The sequence below is a fragment of the Spinacia oleracea genome, chromosome 4, assembly GCF_020520425.1.
Source record: "Spinacia oleracea cultivar Varoflay chromosome 4, BTI_SOV_V1, whole genome shotgun sequence".
Classification (NCBI taxonomy): domain Eukaryota; kingdom Viridiplantae; phylum Streptophyta; class Magnoliopsida; order Caryophyllales; family Amaranthaceae; genus Spinacia; species Spinacia oleracea.
The window spans coordinates 106,578,447-106,596,594 of NC_079490.1; the positions used below are offsets into that span (position 1 = coordinate 106,578,447).

Here is an 18,148-nt window from a genome sequence, read left to right on the forward strand (position 1 = left end):
GCATTCATGCGGAGCTCTTCTAACTCATGGAGATCGAGCAAGCGCCGCTCACCCGCACTAGTGAGCTCGAAATTCAAAGTTTTGATGGCCCACATGGCCTTGTGCTCAAGCTCCGCCGGCAAGTGGCAATTCTTGCCATAAACAAGTTTGTAGGGAGTCATCCAAATTGGCGTCTTGAAAGCCGTTCTATACGCCCATAAGGCGTCATCAAGTTTGATTGACCAATCCTTGCGGTTCTTGGCAACCGACTTCTCCAAAATAGACTTGATCTCCCTATTGGTGACTTCCACTTGGCCGCTAGTTTGAGGATGATAGCCCACACCAACTTTGTGATGAACACCATACTTCCGCAAGAGAGCCTTGAACTTACCATGGGCAAAATGGGACCCCCCATCACTAATTAATCAAAGCCCTAGGAACCCCAAAACGCGGAAAGATGATCTTCTTGAAGAGGTTGACTACAACTTTGTGATCGTTAGTGGGAGATGCAATGGCTTCCGCCCACTTGGAAACATAGTCAACCGCTACAAGAATGTAGAGGTTTCCATAAGAAGAAGGGAAGGGACCCATGAAGTCGATTCCCCACACATCGAACACCTCCAACTCTATGATAGGATTTTGCGGCATTTCATGTCTCTTGGAAATATTACCCGTTCTTTGACAACGATCACAAGACTTGACAAATGCCCAAGCATCCCGAAAAAGGGTAGGCCACCACAACATGCTTTGAAGAATCTTGGAAGCGGTTCTATCACCTCCCATATGCCCACCACAAGGGGAGGAGTGGCACATACGAAGAACACTAGGGAACTCCTCATCCGGGACACACCGCCTTAAAAGGCTATCCGGGCACCGTCTCAACAATGTGTGCTCATCCCAAATATAGAGCCTAGAATCATACTTCAACTTGCGACGTTCTTGAGTTGTGAGATCTTCGGGGATCGCCCCACAAGCCAAGTAATTTACTATGTCAACAAACCAAGGTAGTTGGGAACTCCCAACCATGTACAAGGTATCATCTCTCAAAGAATCCTCAATTGGAACATCATCCGGAGCCTCACTCCCAAGTTCTAGCCTAGATAGGTGGTCGGCCACCACATTCTCGGCTCCTTTCTTATCTCTAATCTCGATGTCGAATTCTTGAAGGAGTAGCACCCAACGAATGAGTCTCGGTTTGGCCTCTTTTTTCGCCATAAGATAGCGAATAGCCGCATGATCCGTGTACACAATTGTCTTTGACCCTACCAAATAGGTCCTAAACTTTTCAAATGCGTGCACAATGGCGAGAAATTCTTTCTTGGTCGTGGTGTAGTTGGCTTGAGCTTGATTAAGAGTCTTTGACATATAATAGATCACATGGAGCTTTTTGTCCTTTCGTTGACCAAGAACTCCCCCAACCGAGAAATCACTTGCGTCTCACATCAACTCGAAAGGTAGGGACCAATCCGGAGCTTGAACTATAGGAGTAGAAATAATGGAACTCTTGATTGTGTTGAAGGCCTTGAGACATGCGCAATCAAAGTGAAAGTCACACTCCTTTTGGAGGAGGTTAGTGAGAGGTCGAGAAATCAAGGAAAAGTCCTTAATGAATCGCCTATAGAATCCGGCATGCCCAAGAAAGGACCGGATCCCCTTAACATTTACCGGGGGAGGCAACTTCTCTATGACTTTGATTTTTGCTCTATCTACCTAAATCCTATGGTGAGAGACCTTGTGCCCTAGAACAATTCCTTCCTCCACCATGAAGTGGCATTTTTCCCAATTGAGCACCAAGTTGACTTTCTCACACCTCGCAAGGCACTTCCCAAGATTGATGAGGCATTCATCATAGGTGGATCCTCCCACCGAAAAGTCATCCATGAACACCTCCATTTCTTCTTCGAGCATATCACCAAAAATACTCATCATACACCTTTGGAACGTCCCGGGGGCATTGCAAAGCCCGAACGACATCCTCCTATAGGCAAAAGTCCCATAAGGGAAAGTAAATGTAGTTTTCTCTTGGTCTTCCGTGTTTATGGGGATTTGAAAGAACCCGGAATAACCATCAAGAAAGCTAAAATACTTGTGTTTGGTTAGACGTTCAAGCATTTGATCAATAAATGGTAGAGGAAAGTGGTATTTCTTAGTGGAAAGATTGAGTTGGCGATAGTCAATACACATGCGCCACCCGGTTACCGTCCGGGTGGAAATGAGCTCTCCATGTGAATTCTTGACTACCGTCATCCCACCCTTTTTTGGAACCACATGGACCGGGGATACCCATCGACTATTAGAAATAGGATAGATAATCCCGGCCGCCAAAAGCTTCATTATTTCCTTCTTAACCACCTCTCCCATAGGTGGATTAAGTTTTCTTTGCCTTTCACGATGTGGGACGGCATTGTCCTCAAGCTCTATATGATGCATGCAAAGGGTTGGGCTAACACCTTTCAAATCACCAATGGTGTAGCCCAAAGACCTTTGATGACGTTTCAAGACATGAGTGAGCTTGAGCACTTGCTCGTCATCTAAAGAGGAATTGATAATCACAGGGTAAGAAGAGTTTGGACCGAGAAATACGTACCTCAAGCTCGAAGGTAGAGGTTTTAGCTCTACCTTGGAAGCTTCCTTACCGATTCGAGCTTCATCCAAAGCTTCTTTCCCATCAAACACAAGCATGCATTGCTTGGGTGGAGCGCAAGGTGAGTAGGCATCCAAGAGCTCCTCGTAGTTAGCCACTTCAATCCCTAAATTACCTAAGCTATGTCTATTCAAAAGAACAAGCTCAAGTGGATCATTAGTGGTGAGCAAGTGCTCATGCATGTCATTCACTTTGGGATCAAAAGAGTCCACCAAGAAACATTTCTCATTAGTGGAACTAGGATAATGCATGGCCTTATTCAAGTCAAAACAAACTATCCTTCCCAACTTTCAAAGTAATTTTCCGTTGCTTGACATTAATAATGGCCCCCGCCGTAGCCAAGAATGGGCGGCCTAGAATAATAGGGACATGCACGTCCTCATCTATGTCTAGGACTACAAAATCGACGGGGATCACTAATCCACCAACTCTCAAGGGTACATCCTCAACCTTGCCAATAGGGTACTTGACCGAACGGTCGGCAAGTTGCAAGGTTATGTTAGTTGGGACAAGATCACCAACTTTAAGCTTGGCGAACACCGAATAAGGCATTAGACTAACGCTAGCACCCAAATCACACAAGGCATTGCTTATTTCAAGCTCCTTAATAGCACAAGAGATAGAAAAACTACCCGGGACTTTGAGTTTGGGTGGCATTTGGTTAAGAATGATGGCACTACAATTCTTGGTGAGGTTCACCGTCTCCTTTACGTCGCAATCCCGCTTCCCACTCAAGATTTCCTTGAGAAACCTTGAGTAGGTAGGCATTTGTTTCAACGCGTCCGTAAAGGGGAGAGTGATGTGCAATTTTCGAAGAATATCAAGGAATTTTGAGAATTGCACATCTAACTTGTGCCTTATGAATCTTTGGGGATAGGGAAGTTTAGGAGTGGGGAGAGGTAGGAGAGTTGCCTTCTTTGGGGAGTTTCACCTTCATCATTGATGGGAGGCTCCTCTTCTACCACATCATTGTCACTAGACTCAATGACTCCCTCTTGATCCTTCCCATTGGGCTTAGAAACCTTATTAGCTCTAGGAACATCATCTAAAATCCTCCCACTCCTTGTCACTATGGCATTGATTTGCTTTGGAGTATGACTTTGGGTTGGGAGACTAGCATGCGCATGATGTTCCCTAATGGTATTAGCAAGTTGAGCTAATTGGTTTTCAATCATCTTCAATTGAGTGGTGGATTGTTTGAATCCATCCTCAAACTCAACATTCTTCTTGGCTTGCGCCCCCACAAACGACTCCATGAGAGCCTCAAGATTAGACTTGAGAGGCGGGAGTGGTGGAGGTGCATTGCCATAACCACTAAGGTTTGGCTGATATTGGTTGCCAAAGGTCCTAGGTCCATTGAATCCGGGAGGTGTAAATTGAGACACACCATATGGACCTCCCGAGTTCAAAGGATAACCCCCACTATAGGCACCCCTAAATTGTCCATAAGAGTAGTTGTAACCCCCTCCACCTTGATGGTTGGGATTATAACTACCTTGGTTGTATTGGCCTTGATTGCCAAAACCTTGAGGTTGACCATAGGGTGCTTGGCCTTGATAGCCTTGTGCTCTATAGCCACCTCGGTTTTGGCTATCATACCCACTTCCTTGGCCATAGCCTTGGTGGGAACCATACATAGGGGGCCCTCTAGGTTGCCTAGCAAAATTTTGATTGTTAGGGTTATCATTCCTAGACCTCTCATTTAAGGCATGAGCATATTCCACATCAAAATCACCTTCATACGAAGGGCCATAATCCACAAAAGACACATTATGAACCAAGGGGCATGCATTGGGGAAGTGACCATAGTCTTGGAAATTATCGCAAAAAGAAGTGCCCGGAGGCATTGTGTCATAGGAACTAACTTTTCTCTTCCCCTTAGTGAGAAGAGTGGCCGAAGGAGGTGGAATTGTAGATGGTGATGGTGGTTGGCTTGTTGCTCTTCCCGCAAATGGAGATGGTGGTTGGCTTAGCGAGCTTTCAAGTTTATCCAACCTCGAGCTAAGCTTCTCAATGATCTTAGCTTGCTCCATAGCATAGACCGATGCTTTACCATCATCATTCCTTCCCTTGCCGTCATAGTCCCTTGCACCAACGTGCCAAGCTTGATAATTTTGGACCACGTCCTCAATTATCTCTTCAATTTGATCTTGTGTCTTGTTCATGATGGGACCTCCCGCTCCCGCATCTAGACTTGTCTTTGAACTTGGACTCAACCCCAAGTAGAAGGTTTGAAGCAACAACCATTTAGGGATCCCATGGTGAGGGCATTCCCTTTGGTACTCCTTAAAAAGATCCCAAGCTTCAAAAAGTGACTCGTCTCGCCTTTGCTCAAAGGATTGGATCTTGTGGCGATATTCCTCCGTCTTTCCATGCGAGTAAAAATTGCTCAAGAAATCACTAGTCACCTCGTTCCAAGTGCGAAGTGAGTTGGGCTTGACCTCCTTGTCAAGCCAATCACTTGCTCGCCCAAGTAGTGAGAAACGAAATAATGTCAACCTCACGTAATCCGATGTGACACCATTGTGCTTGATTGTGTCACAATAGTGCTTGAATTGTTTGAGATGTTCGTGAGGTGACTCATTGCTCTTCCCACAAAAAGGGTGGCTTTGGACCAAATTGATCAAGGCGGGCTTGATCTCAAAGTTGTTAGCACTTATTGTGGGGGCTTGAATACCGCATGTAGCTTCGAATGCCCCCGGTATTCCCAAGTTCTTAACCGGGAGCGCCATATTCTCACAAAACTTGCTCACTCTCTTGTTGTTCCTCACCAACACTCAACGATTCGAATCTGTTATGGTTTGATGAGGTAGACCGGACACGTCTTAGCCTCCTTAGTGTCCTCTCCAATTCGAGATCAAGAGGATGGAGGATCCTTTGACGAGCACGCCCCCTAACAAGCATACAAACTCAAGAAAACCGTGAGCAATGCCAAAGAAAAGAAAGCTAAGCAAAATTGCAATTTTTTTGTATTTTCTAATGATGAACTAGTCTCAACTTAAACTCAAAAAAACAACCGTTCCCCGGCAACGACGCCATTTTGATAGGGCGTTTTTCCGTCGTTGAAAGATCAACGCCACAATCAAACAAAATTTATAGAACCGCTAGACTAACCAACTATATGAACTATAGTGGCAAGTATAGGAATCGTCCCAAAGAAACGATGGTTCTCGAGTTTAAATGTCAAGCTAGTTCGAACAAGAAATTTGATTTGAATTATCACTATGAAGCTAAACTAACAATTAAACTAGCTTAGATTGAATCAAGGAAGGGAAACGTTAGGGAGTTGGGGATAGTCTAGGGAAATCGGGGGAAATGAACTACCATCTAGTAATCATGAATGTTGCAATGACATAGAACATAGGTGAAACCAAATGACGTGCTCGCCACCTCTCGGATGGAGCACGCGAAGCAACCTAGCCTATAGAAGAGCTTTCGCCTAGTCCTAAGCTAGATAAGCTTGCATGTAATAGGAACAATCATTCACTTGCATGAATTAAGCTCACAATGTCTTGCCAAACCTAAATCATACATTCCAATCTAATTCAATCAACTAGCATTTGCAACTACTACTCAATTGATCATGGAAAATCCTAGCACTAAATCAATTTAATCACATCAATCATTCATCAATCAAATCATCAAGTTCCCCTAATTAAGACCCTAGATTCTCCCCTTTCCCTAACCTAATTGTACTCACTAATCATACTAGAAATCAAGAAATCCATTAATTCTAGACTAGCAAGCATGAAATTGAAAGATTAGAAAGAGAGAATCAAAGACTAGAACAATCAACAAGAGAGTTAAGGATCAAAGTAACTAAAGTAAAATCAAGAAGAATTCAAGAATTGAAGGAATTAAAGAACAATCATCAATCACAACAAAAGGAAGAATTAAGAAATTGAATTGAATTGCACAAAATTAGAAGAACAGTTTAGAGAATTACAAATTGATGCTTCAATGGAGGAGAGTTTCTCTCTCTAGAAATGATGAAAAACTAACTTTGAGAATCTAAAAATGTCAACTAAAATTCTACACTTAACAAAATAAACGAAAAATCTATTTATATATTTCCCCAAATAGAAGCCGAAATTCGAAAAATAGTAGCCCGCGCAGCCATTCGGTCGTACAGACCCTCTGTGCGACCGAACGTAAAAGAACCATTCAAACAAACACTGAGACCTGTGCGAGCGAAGGAAGCGAAGAACACTTCCTTCGTCACGTGCGACCGAACGAGGAACCCTGTTCGGTCAAATGGGGTTTCTTTGGCTCATATCTCCTCTGCAGTATGATTCGCTCGAACAGAAGGGCTTGTGTGGGCGCACAACTCTTGTGCGGTCGAGTAGAAAACCTGTGCGGTCGCATCCCAAATTTGAGACATTCTGCCTCCAAAAATCCATTCTGTGCGACCGAACAACAGAGCACGTTCGATCGCACAACCCCTATGTTGTCGAACATAAAGACCGTGCGATCGCTTTCCAAATTTGAGACATTCTGCCTCCAAAAATCCATTATGTGCGACCGAAAAATAGAGCACGTTTGATGGCACAGAACTGGATATTCCTTTATGCCCATTTGCATTCCTCTGTTCGGGCGCACAAATCATCACTCGATCGCACAAGCCCTGTTTTGGCTTGATTCTACTTGTTTTCCATCTCTTTTCATCATAATCACCTATAAAGCACAAGATGGAACGAAACTTATAAAATTCACACAAAAAGTTATAAAAACTATAAAAAAGCATAAAAACTAACATAAAATCCTAAGCTAAGAGCGACATAAATGTCGCTCATCACTAATTAATAAGAACACTAATGGTAAACCTAAATCTCTAGAAAATCAGATGACTTAATAGTTTTGTTGTTGCTTCTAAAGCCTGTTGTTGGTATTGCTGTTGTTGGTTACAAAATGAAAATCAGATGTCCTTCTTGCACTCTTAATTGAGGGTGATGTTGTTGGTTACAAAATGAAAGTAACCAAATTGACTAGAAGTAAACTTAATATCTCTAATAGTAAACTCAATCCCTCTCAATGTAAACAAAACACATCTCTCATGAAGTATTCTTTTCTCTTATTTTAAAAAGTAGATTGAAACTTGTGAAGGAAATAATGCCCTTGGTCTAAGTATGCATTTAATTCTAAGTCTAATAAATGCGGTTCAGTATTAATTACACAAGTTAATAAATCAGTGAACTGTATGCCTAGCTAGAGGCCGCTTCAGTTCAAGTGGAATTAATAATATTAATCCACAGCTTACTCTTGACTGAAACCGTAGGATCACACAAATAGTACGTGAACGGATAAAGTATTTAAAGGAATTAAATATTCCATTTATCAATATTCGGAATCGACGGATCTCGGTTCCAGTGGGAGCTGAAATCGTCAAAAGGCAAATTATGAATACTCCGGAAACGATGATATTGCCGGAAACGGAAATATGGATCGTATCGGAAATATAAATATTATCCAAGTCGTAGATGTTGCCGGAAACGGAAACATGGTACGTATCGGAAAATATTATCGGAAATGGAAATATTGCCGGAATCGGAAATATTGCCGGAAACGGTAATATTGTCAGAATCGGAAATATTATCGGAATCGGAAAAAAATTCCGGAATCGGAAATATTAAATATTTGTTCGAAACGGAAATTAATTCCGGAATCGGAAATGTTAAATATTGTTCGAATCGGAAATAAATTCCGGAATCGGAAAATTAACCGGAAGCGCGTCGTACGAACTAAACACCGGACGAGCTTGCTAGACGCAAGGCCCACCACGAAGCCAGGCCCACGCCTAGCAAGCCCAAGCGCGCAAAACGCAGCAGCAGCCAAAGGCACGCAAGGCCCAGCGCAAGGTCAGGCCCAGCGCCCATGGGCTGCGAGCACTCGTGGGCTGCGAGCCATTCGTGGGATTCTCAGCGCGCGCGGGCATGGCCTGCACTCTTGTGGGTCATGCGCGTGTGTTGAAGTTCGTGCATGCATCGAATCCTTAAGCAATTAGGATTAGATTAAAAAGATTAATTTCCTAAAGTTACTAGTTTTAAGTAAGGTCTAATTCTAATAGATTTAGATTACTTGAAACCTAGTAGACTTCTAATTCCATTATTCCTACCCTATACATATGTGATGGCTTTCACAATTTATGAACACATAATTTCAAGTATTCACCTAGTTTTAAGGATTAAAACTAACGTTAATATTGCCTCAAATATTCGAATAATTCATAATACCTTAGGTGCAATTCTAGTTAATTAAATCTAAGGCGGATCCGAACGTGCTGTGGACTATCTACGGAGGGACCACATTTGGAGTCCTAAACTTGTTCTTGTTCGATTCGGGAGCAACTAGGGAGGGCACGCTACAAAGAGTATGTATCCTAAATTATGCTAATTGTTACTCCCTCCGTCCCTTAATACTCGATCTGTTTTGACCGGACACGTTTGCCAATGCACAACTTTGACCACCAATTTCTTTAACTACATATTATAAAAACTTATAAAAATATTAATATTTTAACATATATAGTAAGATGATTGTTAACATTTGCTAACATTTGTTTTCATATAATAGAAATAAAATAGGGTCAAAGTGAATTATGTGAATAGTGCAAAAAGTCAAAACGGGTCGAGTATTAAGGGACGGAGGGAGTATGTGGCAATTAATTTGGATTCCTGGCTTTATGGTTTTTCCGCATGAAATATACATGCTTTATATGTATCATAACCTGACAGTGGTAACACGAGCCTCTAATTAATTCCATAATAATTAGTTAACATGGTTAAATTTTATAAATTTGCAATGAATTAAAAGGGGTGATTTAATTTCGAAATTTTCAATTTTTTGTAGTTAATTGCAAATTCGTGCGATTATTTAATTATATGTTCGCAGAATTTTCGGCAGTTTAGTCAATAATGGTCGGAATCGTATAATTTTATAGTGAATTTCGCATGTAAATGGCGTTTTAAAATTTTGATTAAAATCAAAGATTTGATGCCGAACCCAGAATTCCCAAATTCGAAGTCTAACTATGACTTTTCGGAGGTTTTAGTTTTTCGAACGCAAAATTTGTAATTTTTAAGATGTTAAATTAAATATTTGCGATTCTTGTTTGTAAATCTTAAATTTTTGATTGACCTACTGTATATGTTTAACAAATTTAAATGCCTAAGCTTGTTAATTATACAACCTGATTTGTAATTGTAATTAATTTGTTGAAATTCGAATAATTTAGAATTTGATTTGTTTTTCATAATTAATTGACAATTTAATTAGGTATCCATGATTAAAAACCACCATAAAAATTGTTAAATTTGGTAAATTTTAAATTTTTATGACCTAGATTTGAATCCATGATAATCGGAAATTAATTTGAGTAATAAATTTTCGATTTTTCGCCCTAAATTTATGAAATTAATATGATTTATTAATTTGTCTATAAATTTGAATTAAAAAGTTTTGATTTTTATATAATCCGCTCATGAATCTTGCACGCACAAAGCAATGGACGCTACGTGTTACCCTTAAGGGGTGTTGTATAGTGCGGGCATGCGATGACGAGCAAGGGAGCTCGTCGCCCATGCGCTACGAATGCAGCGAGCAGTGGGTCTGCCTAGGCACTGTGTGCTACGAGCATGGGCGGATGGGGCGATGAGGTAAGGCACAAGCGAGACGAGGCATGCGAGCAGGGAGCAAACGCTGCTCGCCCAGCGCGCACTGCCTCGCCCAGCGAGCACGCCAGAACACAACGAGCAAGCAAGTTGCGCGCATGCGTGGCTTGCTGGGCTAGTTGCGTATGCGTGTGGCCTGCTCGTGCCTTGCTGTGCGATCAGTCGAGGGGCGCTGCTGGCGTGTGAACTCGACGGGGCATGGGCGCAAGCCCATGGCCTCGTCTTGATCCGATTGATACGCTTTGAATTTAATTTTAATTTTCAGTCGGAAAACGATTTTAATTAATTTTAAAATTCGTAATTTAATTTTTTCTCGGAATTTAATTTTGAATAATCTAATTATTATAAATTTTATTTATACTAATTATTTTACTAAAATTAAAACCTTGATTAAATTTAAATTAATTAATTTAATAAACTGAAAATAAATTAAAGGATTTAAATTACGGATTTTTCATGAAATACCCCTGAGTTTTTACGAAATTCACCAAATGCCCCTCGACTTTCAGAAATTCACCAAATGCCCCTCACTTTTAACTTAATACCCAAACTACCCTTACACTTAACGGACGTTAAGTCGCCGTTAGCTGCCTTTTACTATTTTACCCTTATTTTTCATGTAGGCGCTATAACCCTTCCCTATCACCTCCTTCCTTTCTACAGTTATAAAAAAAACACTACTCCAACAGTCCAACTACCCCTCTCTCTCTCTCCCCTGTTCTTCCTCATTCATCCACCATAACTGCATCCTTCAATCACCCAAAAGCTTCAGAATTTCGTGTTCTTAGGTTCACGCATCGTGTAAGGTATGTAATGATAATTGCACTGATTTTTTTTTCGATTTTTCAAACATCTGTTGCGCAAATTTTGAGGTTTAGGGTTTCTGGAAATTTGATGTTGGAGATGACTTGTTTGTTTGCATTTTCATGAAATTAAGTATTGCATTTTCATGAAATAAAGTATGAATTAGTTGTTCCTCACGTTGAATTGGATCATCAATTTCCCCATTTCCCCCCAAATGTTTTGTCCTGCCTTCTTCGATTTAATCGCCTTTTTTCCCCTAATTCATCTTTTTCCGCATTGTTAGATTGATCCTCATGTTTTTCTGATCAATTTCTAGTTATAATCGAGGGTTTTGATTATGAGAAAATTGCTTGAATTTTTCAGCATTTGGCAATTTTTTTATTCCATTAAGTTCAAAGATGATGAGTATTGAATTGAACTGAGGAATTAATTGGACTGATAAATTAGGAGTGAGAAATGAGCTCATAGGCAATTGGTGATTGCTCGTGAGTTATTGATTTTCATTTTATTGTTTTTCATTTTCTTAAATTTATTTGAGTTATTGTCCCTTTGAATTCAAGCTCAATCTACCACGGAGAACCATCCTTACAAACTATGCAAGACCTGAAATTGACGCACCTTCAGTGCTTCTTACAACAAGGTAACTGATAGAATATTTATTAATGCCGCATATACCTTGGAACATTACATTAACAAGATACACGTATGGGAAGAGAAAATTTGCGAATGTTACTCAGAAAAAATAAGTATTCCTAGCAATGAATTCATTGAAATGATATTGGTTGATGCTGCATTTATCATTTACCTATTTATGCTGTAGAGTTCTCAATTTTTGTTAATTTTTGTTAGAAGATGATCATATAGGAAACAAGGTAGTAGGACTGTTGTTCTATTTAGAAAGAGTCTTGTAATTACAAGAGAACCAACTCCCTTTCTTTTTTCTGCAAACTCTATACAACGAAGCATTTGGTACATCTTACCCCAATATCACATTCATTGAGGTCGCTAGTATTGTTATAAACAATGGTTTGTTTCCTGGAAGAGAGCCTTCAACTACAACTGTTCTTGATAAAATAACAAGCTCTCCAAAATTAACCATTTCGTCGATATGTTGAGGATCTGTTGTTTACCTTCCAACCTCCGAAGACAAGTTCTGCTTGATTTGTGCAGACTGGTTGCTCTGTAAGAGGTGGTTGTAGGTTGTTTTTGTGCTGTGTGATGCTATTTTGTTCTCTTGCTGGAGTCTGTTGTTGTGGTGTTGTTGTTGGTTGTTTATTGCAGCTTATGTTTATGTTGGTTTGTGTAGTGTGTGGTTGTTACAGCCGTTGTGTATCTCTGCAGGTTGTTTCAAGTACACTGTCTGCTGCCGTGTTTCTTTCTGGCTGTTGGTTCTGTTGTGACATGTGCTGCTGTTTTTATGCTTCCGGCTGCTCCCCCTTGTAGTTGCTAGTTGTGTTTTTTTGGTTTGGGTTGCGGCCTGTGCACCCTTTTCTGTAGGTTGTTGTTTCTTTGTTTGGTTTCAACTGAAAGTAAAACTTCTAAATCTTGCAACATCTGCTTTTTAAAAAATTCTCCCCTAGCTGATGATGCAATTTAACTTTAAGCTATACAGAAATAGAGGCAGCTAGCCATGCAGCAGGCTCCTATTAATACTAAAACATGAATCATTAATCATGAATTAATATCGCTAAACAAGTGTATTAATTTAGCAACTTCCTTAAATAATCTCTAGTTTTTTTCCCCTTCAAGTGCTGCTTACAATCCCTTCATCACTTCCGTTAACCAAGAAAAGCTTGATGGGGTTATGAGTTTTCTTAAATGGGTAAGATGGATGCATCACTATCCCACATTTTCCAGTGAGCTTATGGACGTTATGGCAAAGCCTAATGTATCCCACATTCCCATTTGTATGACAATTTTGAATGAAAGCTCACGACAAAAATGACATGAAACTATAACAAAACAATTTCTAAGCTACAATAAACACTTTGATCATGGTTATTTATAACCCTATAATAAGCAACAACTACTTTTCAAACCCAAAAACTAGCCGTTGGGCTTTTAAATGCTAATTTTCAGTTTTGGGCATTTGGTGAATTATGTTTACATTTAGGGGTATTTGGTGAATTAATTTAAATTTTAGGGGCATTTGGTGAATTTGAAAGTAGGCTAACGGAGGACTAACGGCGCGTCATTAGTAGGGGTAGTTTGGGTATTAAGTTAAAAGTGAGGGGCATTTGGTGAATGTCTGAAAGTCGAGGGGCATTTGTTGAATTTCGTAAAAACTCAGGGGTATTTCATGAAAAATCCGTTTAAATTATAATTTATATGAGCTTTAAATTTTAATTAAATTTGTATGTTTCCGGTTAGACTAGGAAATACAATTTTATGTTTAAAATTAGTAAAGCATATAAATTTCTTGGTTTAAGTGGGAGCGTTTTAGTCATAAACTCTTGATTAGGTCTACATTCCTTTAAGGTTAAAACAACTTGATTAGAATTAATAAGAATTGAATAATTGGTAGGTTATTGGAAGCCTTGATTAATTGCTGCAAATATTTATGTGATGCATAATATGTTCTACTAACCAGCTATGTGGGTCATTCATTGATAAATGAATGGGTGAATGGTATATTGTAAATGTACACTGTTTTGCAGGTTATGGAAAGTGACTAGTGTGGCCCAAATAGGATAGAAAATATGGTCTGTGTACCATTAAGTTGAATGTAAAATTGGTCAAATGCACCAAATTAAGTTTTTAATTTAAATATGGTCTGCGTACCATCAAATAGTTGTAATTAGTTTAAATTATAGCTTATCCTATTTGAAGAAAATGGCGCCTCCCATGGTGAAATTCAAGACGGAGTTTCCAATCCATTTTCAAGACAGAGTTTGAAGTTGAAGCTTCAAGATGAAGTCGGGCCATACTAGATCACATTTATATCTTATGCATGTTTTAAGTTATTTATTGCTTTAAATATGTCTTAATTATGCATGAGATTGTGGCTTGATTATGTTGCATGATTAAGGATTTTAGTTCACTTAAAATCTAACCAACATAGTAAGAGCCTTAAGTTCCAACTTTAAAAATTGAGTTAAAAGGTGCCATGCCAAAATAACACTTACTTGGATAACCTTTACATCAATCTTAGTAATAGTTTTCCGCCTAAGAGAGGTTTTACTTATTGATCCTAAAGGGGTAAGGTACACAAATAATTGTGAGTACATGTTAGTTTTGGTGAAACTCAACGATATAAGTAAATAGTCCTTTTATGTCGTGGCAAATAAGATAGGTTTACCTAATAAGTTCTTAGACGTACCTATCAACCAAGAATAGTTCGTAGACTATTAGCAAAGGCTTTGCTTACCTAAAATATTTTTGAATTGAGTCTAAATACATAATGTGCTTAATTCTTCAATGATTTAAGGATCTTTGAATCATTTTATTCACACCTGCCGGAACACATAACTTGAATAAAATGCTTAATAAATGATAAATTATGCATGTATGCTAGAATTTAAGTTTATTAAGAGAAACTGTGAATGGTTATTTATTTGTTTATTCTTTTTCAATTGTAGTTTTTACTATGGCAAACAACAATTCATTCAACATCCGATCAATTCTCGAAAAGGAGAAGTTGAACGGGAAAAACTTCCTAGACTGGCAAATGAACTTACAAATAGTTCTTATGCAGGAAGAAAAGGAGTATGTCCTGGAAGGGGCGACGCCCGAAGCCGCATGCGACGGGGTCACTCACGCAGCCCTCAATCGTTGGATTGATGCCAACAAGGATGCGAAATGTCTAATGCTTGCAACCATGAGTGCAGATCTACAGAAAACGTTCATCAACTCAGATGCTTTCACAATCATCAGTGAGCTAAAGAACATGTTCCAAGATCTGGCTCGAGTCGAAAGATTCGAGACTCATAGGGAAATTCTTGAGACTAAGCTTAAGAAAGGCAAGCCCGTAAGTCCACATGTTCTCAAAATGATTGGACTCATTGAGAATATGAGTCGGCTGGATCAGAAATTCTCTCAGGAAATGGCTATAGACATCATCCTCCATTCTCTTCATAGCGGGTATGATCAGTTCAAGCCGAAGTACAACATGAATAGTCTGGACAAAACGCTCACTGAGCTTCACGGTATGCTGAAGACCGCTGAAAAGACGTTCAAAAGTGATAAGCAAGATGTGCTTATGGTGCGTGGGGGCAAGTTCAAGAAATCTGGCAAGAAGAGGAATGCTAAGAAAGGTGGCAAGAAGGCCAGCCCGACTAAGCAATATGGCGGCACCAAGTCTGAAAAGAAGAAGGTGAGCCAACCCACTTCTGAATCTGAATGCTTCTAATGCAAGAAGAAGGGGCATTGGAAGAGAGATTGCTTGAAGCTTAAGGAAGATCAGAAGAACGGAACAGTCGTTCCATCTTCAGGTATTTTCATTATAGACTGTATACTTGCTAATTCAACTTCTTGGGTATTAGATACAGGTTGTGGCTCATACTGATGTTCCAATTCGCAGGGACTAAGAAGAAGTAGAAGGTTAAGCAAGGGTGAAGTCAACCTACGAGTGGGAAATGGAGCACGGATTGCTGCATTAGCTGTAGGAACTTATTATTTGTTGTTGCCCTCTGGGCTAGTTTTGGAACTGGAAGAATGTTTCCATGTTCCAAGTCTTACTAAAAACATCATTTCTGTTTCTTGCTTAGATGCTAAGGGATTTTCCTTTTTAATAAATGACAATAGTTGCTCGTTTTATTTTAAAGAGATGTTTTATGGATCTGCTAGATTGGTCAATGGACTTTATTTATTAGATCACGACAAACAAGTTTATAACATAAATACCAAAAAGGCCAAAAAGAATGATTCAGATCTCACCTATCTGTGGCATTGTCGATTAGGCCATATAAACATAAAGCGCATAGAAAGACTTCAAAAGGAAGGAATTCTATAACCATTTGACTTAGAGGATTATGGTAAGTGCGAATCATATTTACTTGGCAAAATGACAGAGCAACCTTTCTCTAAAGTTGGAGAAAGAGCAACTGAACTATTGGGTTTAATCCATACAGATGTGTGTGGACCAATGAGTACAAATGCTAGAGGTGGTTTCAGCTACTTTATCACTTTCACTAATGACTTCAGTAGATATGGTTATGTGTACCTGATGAAGCATAAGTATGAATCCTTTGACAAATTCAAGGAATTTCAGAGTGAAGTAGAGAATCAATTAGGCAAGAAGATTAAGGCACTGCGGTCTGATGGAGGCGGTGATTATCTGAGCTATGAATTTGATGACCATCTGAAAGAATGTGGAATTCTATCAGAATTGACTCCTCCCGGAACACCACAATGGAACAGTGTGTCGGAACGGAGGAATAGAACCTTGCTAGACATGGTTAGATCAATGATGGGTCAGGATGAACTTGCAATAGAATTTTGGGGACATGCACTAAATACAGTTGCACTCACTATAAATAGAGCTCCGTATAAAGCTGTTGAAAAGACTCCATATGAGTTATAGTTTGGAAAGCCTCCAAAAGTGTATTTTCTTAAGATTTGGGCTTGTGAAATATACGTCAAACGATTAATTTCAGACAAACTTCAACCAAAATCTGACAAATGTATCCTTGTAGGCTATCCAAAGGAAACAAAGGGGTATTACTTCTACAATACATCTGATAACAAGGTGTTTGTTGCTCGAGATGGTATCTTTTTGGAAAGAGATCACATTTCCAAAATGACAAGTGGGAGAAAAGTAGACCTCGAAGAAATTCGAGTCGAACAACAAACTCTAGAGAATGCTCAATATGACATTCAGGATGAAACTCAGAGATCTTTAGAAGTATCTGGTGAGAATCAAGGACCATCTAGAAATTTAACCCCGCGTAGATCGCTGAGATATAGTTCTCAACCGGAAAGGTACTTAGGCATTTTGACGAGAGCTATGAAGTTCTATTACTTGAAAGTGATGAACCTGCGACTTACAAACAAGCTATAACGAGCCCTAGCTCTAAGCAATGGCAAGAAGCCATGCAATCTGAATTAGACTCCATGTCTGAAAACCAAGTTTGGGATTTGGTCGATTTTCCAGATGGCTACCAAGCCATAGGAAGAAAATGGGTTTTCAAACTGAAAAAGGACAAGGATGGGAAACTAGAAGTTTTCAAAGCTAGATTGGTTGCAAAAGGTTACAGGCAAATCCACGGTGTGGATTACGATGAAACCTTTTCACCAGTTGCAATGCTAAAGTGTATTCGGATAATGTTAGCAATCGCTGCATATTACGATTACGAAATATGGCAGATGGATGTCAAAACCGCTTTCTTAAACGACGTTTTAATAGAAAATGTGTTTATGACACAGCCTGAGGGTTTTGAGGATCCAAAGAATTCTAAAAAGGTATGCAAGCTTAAGAAATCAATCTACAGATTGAAGCAAGCATCAAGGAGCTGGAATATACGTTTTGATGAAGCAGTCAGTTACTTTGGCTTCGTCAAGAACGCAGACAAATCTTGTGTATACAAGAAGGTCAGTGGGAGCAAAACTTATTTTCTAGTATTATATGTTGACGACATATTACTTATCGGAAATGGCATTCCTATGTTGAACTCTCTCAAGATTTGGCTTGGAAAATGTTTTTCAATGAAGGATCCAGGAGAAGCACAGTACATACTGGGCATCAAGATTTACAGAGATAGATCTAAGAAGATGATTGGACTCAGTTAAAGAACTTATAACAATAAGGTGCTTGAAAGGTTCAATATGGCAGACTCCAAGCGAGGATACCTACCCATGTCTCATGGATGACTCTAAGCAAGACTCGGTGCCCAAAAACACTAGATGAGCGTAGACGAATGAGTGGGATTCCATATGCAGCATTGATTGGTTCAATAATGTATGATATGATATGTACACGCCCGGATATTGCGTACGCACTTAGTGCTACGAGCAGATACCAGTCAGACCCAGGAGAGGCACATTGGACTGCTGCCAAAAATATTCTGAAGTACCTGAAAAGGCACAAAGATGATTTCCTGGTCTATGGTGGAGATGA

At 39.6% G+C, this 18,148-nt stretch overlaps 1 protein-coding gene and 1 non-coding gene across 2 annotated transcripts; one reads left to right on the forward strand and one right to left on the reverse strand.

Annotated features, from left to right (window-relative positions):
• Positions 1 to 2,887: 2,887 nt before the first annotated feature.
• LOC130471771 (uncharacterized) lies at positions 2,888 to 3,391 on the reverse strand. The gene has a single exon (XM_056842065.1). It carries the CDS (start codon positions 3,389 to 3,391, stop codon positions 2,888 to 2,890), a length of 504 nt encoding a protein of 167 aa, XP_056698043.1.
• Positions 3,392 to 4,876: 1,485 nt separating this feature from the next.
• On the forward strand, positions 4,877 to 4,979 carry LOC130460447 (small nucleolar RNA R71). The gene has a single exon (XR_008920315.1). It is a non-coding gene; the product is annotated as a small nucleolar RNA R71 (small nucleolar RNA).
• Positions 4,980 to 18,148: the final 13,169 nt, after the last annotated feature.